At 41.3% G+C, this 5,809-nt stretch overlaps 1 protein-coding gene across 1 annotated transcript in view; it reads left to right on the forward strand.

Annotated features, from left to right (window-relative positions):
* LOC138953403 (UDP-galactose transporter senju-like) overlaps positions 1–5,391 on the forward strand; it is a 19,469-nt gene extending 14,078 nt beyond the window's left edge. Inside the window, exon 5 of the mRNA XM_070325206.1 lies at positions 490–5,391. Within this exon, the coding sequence (XP_070181307.1) occupies positions 490–1,176 (687 nt within the window). The 3' untranslated portion in view covers positions 1,177–5,391. The remainder of the gene's footprint in view (positions 1–489) is intronic.
* The last annotated feature ends 418 nt before the right edge of the window (positions 5,392–5,809 follow it).

Raw genomic sequence — 5,809 nt, forward strand, 5'->3', positions numbered from 1 at the left:
TAACTGTGTATCAACACGCTGGAATGCAGGCGTTAGATCTAGTCGTTACAGGAAGCGACTAAAGCCAACAGTCTGAGCGGATATATCCGTACCTGGTCAGATAGAGCCATATGAGTGGGTACGGATATATTCGTACCTGGGAGACAATGAGTTAAAGATAAAAGTTAAGTTTGTCAAAATGCTGCATATATTCCTAATCACTGAATCCTTAATTGTTGTTCGACCTGCAAGCAAGGACACTAAATGTATGTATGCATAAAACAGGACATAACAAAATGCCTGTCACTTGCATATTGGGCTTGGAGTGTGTGTGTGAATGATGTGTGTGTGTTTGTGTTTACTGTGTATATGAATGCTGTGTGTGTGTGTCATTAGAAATCTCCAAAGATTTCATTCGCAAGCATACTCTTAAAAAGTCTATGTGCTCTGGCACTCATTCTATTCCTCCCCATTTATCTAATCTTACCTGTTGCCATACCTTTGTTGCAGTTTCTGTTCAAAAAACATCTGAGCAGGGTCCAGTGGGCGTCTGTCTTCCTTCTCACCCTTGGCTGCATCATCAAGGAAATCAGCCACGTCACCAAGGCCACCACCGCTGCAGCAGCGGCGCAAGCAAGCTCAGCGGAGGCGGCGGGGGCGGGAGCAGGAGAGGTTAGCTGGCTCGCCTTCTTCAACATTCACCTGGTCTTCATCCTCCTGCAGGTGTTTTCTTCCTGTTTCGCTGGAGTCTACAACGAGTACCTGCTGAAAGACGCTGGCTGCGACGTCCATATCATGATGGCTAACGTCTACATGTACGTCCAGTCTATCCTGTGCAATCTCATCGCACTGACCTGTAAGGGTGAACTGTTCTCCGCCTTCACGGTGGCTGGACTTTCTGCGCTGGCTCAGCCCTCTGTGCTGGCTATCATTGCCAACAACGCTGCCATCGGCATCGTCACATCTCTATTCCTCCGTACTCTCAACTCCATCCTCAAGACTTTTGCCTCTGCTCTAGAGCTCATGTTCACGGCTATTTTGTGCTGGATGATTTTCGGTATACCTGTCGACCTGTACACTTTCCTGGCGCTGTTAATAGTGATCGCTGCTACGTTCCTGTACGCTCAGAACCCTGTCGTGAACAAAGCACGAAACGAGGTTGTGGCGGAGGCAAAGCAGACAGACTCAAAAGTTTGATGTTGTGGGGTTACAGGAGTAGAATTCCTTAGAACAAAACTGGATCAGTTTTGAGTGGGTTTTAGAAGGGTATTATATTATGAATGTAACTTAAAAAAAAAGTGTTATGCTATCTGTGAACTGTAACCTTGTTTGGAATTGATACACTTTTCACGTTTTTAACTTTTTTTATGGCAGTTGTGAAGATTGTATTCGAGCATAATCAAGTGTCAGTTTTACATTACATTTTTCACCCGTTTAAGCCTTCTCATGCTGTATGCACGAACAGTCCCACATCCCTGGAAAACAGGGTAACACTTTGACATGTTCTGATTGTTATGTTTTGTGTGAGCGATCTTGTTGGTAGAAAGTAACAGTTTTTTCCCCAAGAGTGATCCATGTGTGGCAGAGCTGTAATTTATTCTTAAAAAAAAGTTAAGGACCAGTCAAAAAAATGTATTCAATTTTCACAAATTTCCTACAGCAAGTGTCCCAAATTTTAATTGAAGCTTGCCTTTTTAAAAAAAATGTTTAAACGGTCTTTGAATATTCTAGGCAGACTGTTTTATTGTGCCTTGTTAAGCACATGGAAAGATTATGCTTTTATGGGAAAAGGGGATGGTTTGGAAAGTCCTATGAAATTGGCGCAACACATGTCAGGGCAAAAAACTTGTGATTCACATTCTACAACATGGTCCTTGCCATGAATGGTACTCACTTTTTTTATATTTAGTCAAGTTTTGACTAAATATTTTAACATCGAGGGGGAATCGAAACGAGGGTCGTGGTGTATGTGCGTGTGTGCGTGTGTGCGTGTGTGTGTGTGTGTGTGTAGAGCGATTCAGACTAAACTACTGGACCGATCATTATGAAATTTGACATGAGAGTTCCTGGGTATGAAATCCCCGAACCTTTTTTTTTTTTCTGATAAATGTCTTTGATGACGTCATATCCGGCTTTTCGTGAAAGTTGAGGCGGCACTGTCACGCCCTCATTTTTCAACCAAATTGGTTGAAATTTTGGTCAAGTACTCTTCGACGAAGCCCGGGGTTCGGTATTGCATTTCAGCTTGGTGGCTTAAAAATTAATTAATGACTTTGGTCATTAAAAATCTGAAAATTGTAAAAAAAAATAAAAATTTATAAAACGATCCAAATTTACGTTTATCTTATTCTCCATCATTTGCTGATTCCAAAAACATATAAATATGTTATATTCGAATTAAAAACAAGCTCTGAAAATTAAATATATAAAAATTATTATCAAAATTTTTTTTTCGAAATCAATTTAAAAACACTTTCATCTTATTCCTTGTCGGTTCCTGATTCCAAAAATATATAGATATGATATGTTTGGATTAAAAACACGCTCAGAAAGTTAAAACGAAGAGAGGTACAGAAAAGCGTGCTATCCTTCTCAGCGCAACGAATACCCCGCTCTTCTTGTCAATTCCACGTGCACTGCCTTTGCCACGGGCGGTGGAGTGACGATGTTACGAGTATACGGTCTTGCTGCGTTGCGTTGCGTTCAGTTTCATTCTGTGAGTTCGACAGCTACTTGACTAAATATTGTATTTTCGCCTTACGCGACTTGTTTACACGCTGAGAAAATATGCACTGTAGCAACATGCCTCCACAACAAAATGTGATACATTTTCTTGACGGGTTCTTCACTTTTTGACTCACATGCAAAGCAAAAGTGAGTCTATGTACTCACCCGAGTCGTCCGTCCGTCCGTCCGGACGTCCGGACGTCCGGAAAACTTTAACGTTGGATATTTCTTGGACACTATTCAGTCTATCAGTACCAAATTTGGCAAGATGGTGTATGATGACAAGGCCCCCAAAAACATACATAGCATCTTGACCTTGCTTCAAGGTCAAGGTCGCAGGGGCCATAAATGTTGCCTAAAAAACAGCTATTTTTCCCATTTTTCCCATTTTCTCTGAAGTTTTTGAGATTCAATACCTCACCTATATATGATATATAGGGCAAAGTAAGCCCCATCTTTTGATACCAGTTTGGTTTACCTTGCTTCAAGGTCAAGGTCACAGGAGCTCTTCAAAGTTGGATTGTATACATATTTTGAAGTGACCTTGACCCTGAACTATGGAAGATAACTGTTTCAAACTTAAAAATTATGTGGGGCACATGTTATGCTTTCATCATGAGACACATTTGGTCACATATGATCAAGGTCAAGGTCACTTTGACCCTTATGAAATGTGACCAAAATAAGGTAGTGAACCACTAAAAGTGACCATATCTCATGGTAGAAAGAGCCAATAAGCACCATTGTACTTCCTATGTCTTGAATTAACAGCTTTGTGTTGCATGACCTTGGATGACCTTGACCTTGGGTCAAGGTCACATGTATTTTGGTAGGAAAAATGTGTAAAGCATGTGAGTCGTATGGGCTTTGCCCTTCTTGTTTTGAAGAGTGTATGTGATGTGTATGTTACATTACAGTGTTGTTGACAAAGACTGCAGGTGTTACAGGGTGCAAATACACAAGCAAGCAAGCAACCAAGCAAAAAACACAAAACGTAACATCATGTGCTTAATATAAGCAGCTGATTCAAGTTCTCTGCATGGTGAAGATAATGATAGCCATATAGCTAACATACATTAACAATACCAAATTCAGTAGCTTAAAATGGATGTCTTGAAGTAATTTTGCATGGTGTACGACGTATAATTTTGTCTGTGTTATTGTACATGGCGAAGTTCCTTTTCTCACATTGGTTTGCACTTCATGCTTTTGCTTTTTTTACAGTTCACTGTACTGTGCCTGTGCCAAAATATATTTTTGACACAGGCTATCATGCAACAAAATACTTGTAATCAGATGCGTTTCAAGTATAAATGTCCCACGCAAAGGCTTATAATGTCGTTTGCTTCTTCTGCTGGGAATGATTTGTTCATTTTAACTCTTTTATATATAAGGTTTTTTATATTGTTGTGATCAGTTCTTCACACTTTCTCTCTGAATTCCAATTGTTATGCTCTTCAATGGCATCCTGCAAATGCCATTGTTTAAGAAGCTTCAAACGTAAGCACATATCCTTGTTTTGTGGTCTGATAGCGAGGTTGTACAATATTAGAGGGCTTACTTCCCTTAGTTTCTTATCTTTAACCAGAGTTGATGAGGGGGGGACGATGCTTTACCACGTGCACCGGGAATGGGCTTTTTGGACGTAACATGCATGGTAATGGGCTTTTTGGACGTAACGTGCACCGGGAATGGGCTTTTTGGACGTAACGTGCATGGGAATGGGGAAATTCTTGTAGCGTGCACCGTGCACAGAGGTCCGGCGTGCACCGTGCATGGAGCTTTTTCGTAACGTGCACCGTGGATCACAGTGCATGGCACTTTTGGCCTCAACGTGCACGTGCACAGACCCCCCCATGGTGACCCTCGTTGATGAAGGTAATGATTTTGTTTGTATGTTTGCCTTTTTGAATGCACTGCATTTTGTTCATAACCATATTGATGGTTTTTTACCCAAGTTGTGATTTTCAGGTGAACTGGTTTTCTATGTTATTGTTGATTATGTGTGCAGACTTGCGAGACCTTCTCTACTTAATTATTCTTGAGTAACATAATTCAGTCTTTGCAATGTTTAGTGTTTGTGGTCAGTTATGTTAACTCAATTTCTGATTGGCCAGCTTACAATATATGTAAACGTGCAGATAGCAATGGATTACTAACAAACAGGCAGGCAGACAGACAAACGGACAGGCAGGCAGAGAGACAATGGCACAAGCATGTGTGAGTGCATGCACATGCAGACATGCACACATACAGACAGACAAACAGAGGCCCTCTCCATTCCTCGCTGTTCATCTTCTTTTTCTCCTTGCTCAGGTTTTTAGATGTGATTTAACATAGTGTAAAAGAGCATGATTTTTTAATCACACAAAAGTGTTCCTGTAATGACCCATAATATATATATTTTTTTCATCGTGTTCTTTTAATGGCCCCCAATTGTTTTCATTTACCAGTACATGTACCATCTTCTTGTAATGTCCCAAAAAGTTTAACTGAACTATGTTTGCACCTATTTCTCATTCACATTACAAAGCTAGAATGTGTTACTTCCACTTAAAAAAAGAGTGTCAATTCTGTGTAAGATGCATAATGTATGATGAATATTTTCTTTGGAGTGAAGAAATGCAAAACGCAACAACAAACTCTCCAACAAGTGTTCAGTGGAGGAGTAACTGACATGTCAACTTCATATTTGTGGAATGGAATGATAATATTTTTGTTCATATTTTTTTCTCTTCCTTCATTGTCGTTGCCAGTCGCATTTACCCGTCTCACCCGCCGCCTGGCTCCACCACGATACGGGGTACGGGGACCACCAGTTGCTTGGCTTGGGCCCCTTTGAGGCACAGGGCCCGGCACTCTTCCACCCCGGCGGGTCTCCAACGGTAGAGCACCACATCGTGAAATTCCGTTGTCGTCTGTCATATGAGCGTTGATGCGTTGAGCTGTCGTTATGCGCCATACATGGCCCAGCTCATCCGGCTTCAGCGTGTTTTTATATCGGAGTGGTCCTTCTCCTAGACTGGTGGCTTTACAGGGCTGTCGAGTCCAGTCTACCCGGCTATTTGGCCATAGCTGGCTGGTTTGTTTATCTGAGGTGACC

This window comes from Littorina saxatilis, linkage group LG17 (genome assembly GCF_037325665.1).
Source record: "Littorina saxatilis isolate snail1 linkage group LG17, US_GU_Lsax_2.0, whole genome shotgun sequence".
In the NCBI taxonomy this organism is placed as follows: Eukaryota; Metazoa; Mollusca; class Gastropoda; order Littorinimorpha; family Littorinidae; genus Littorina; species Littorina saxatilis.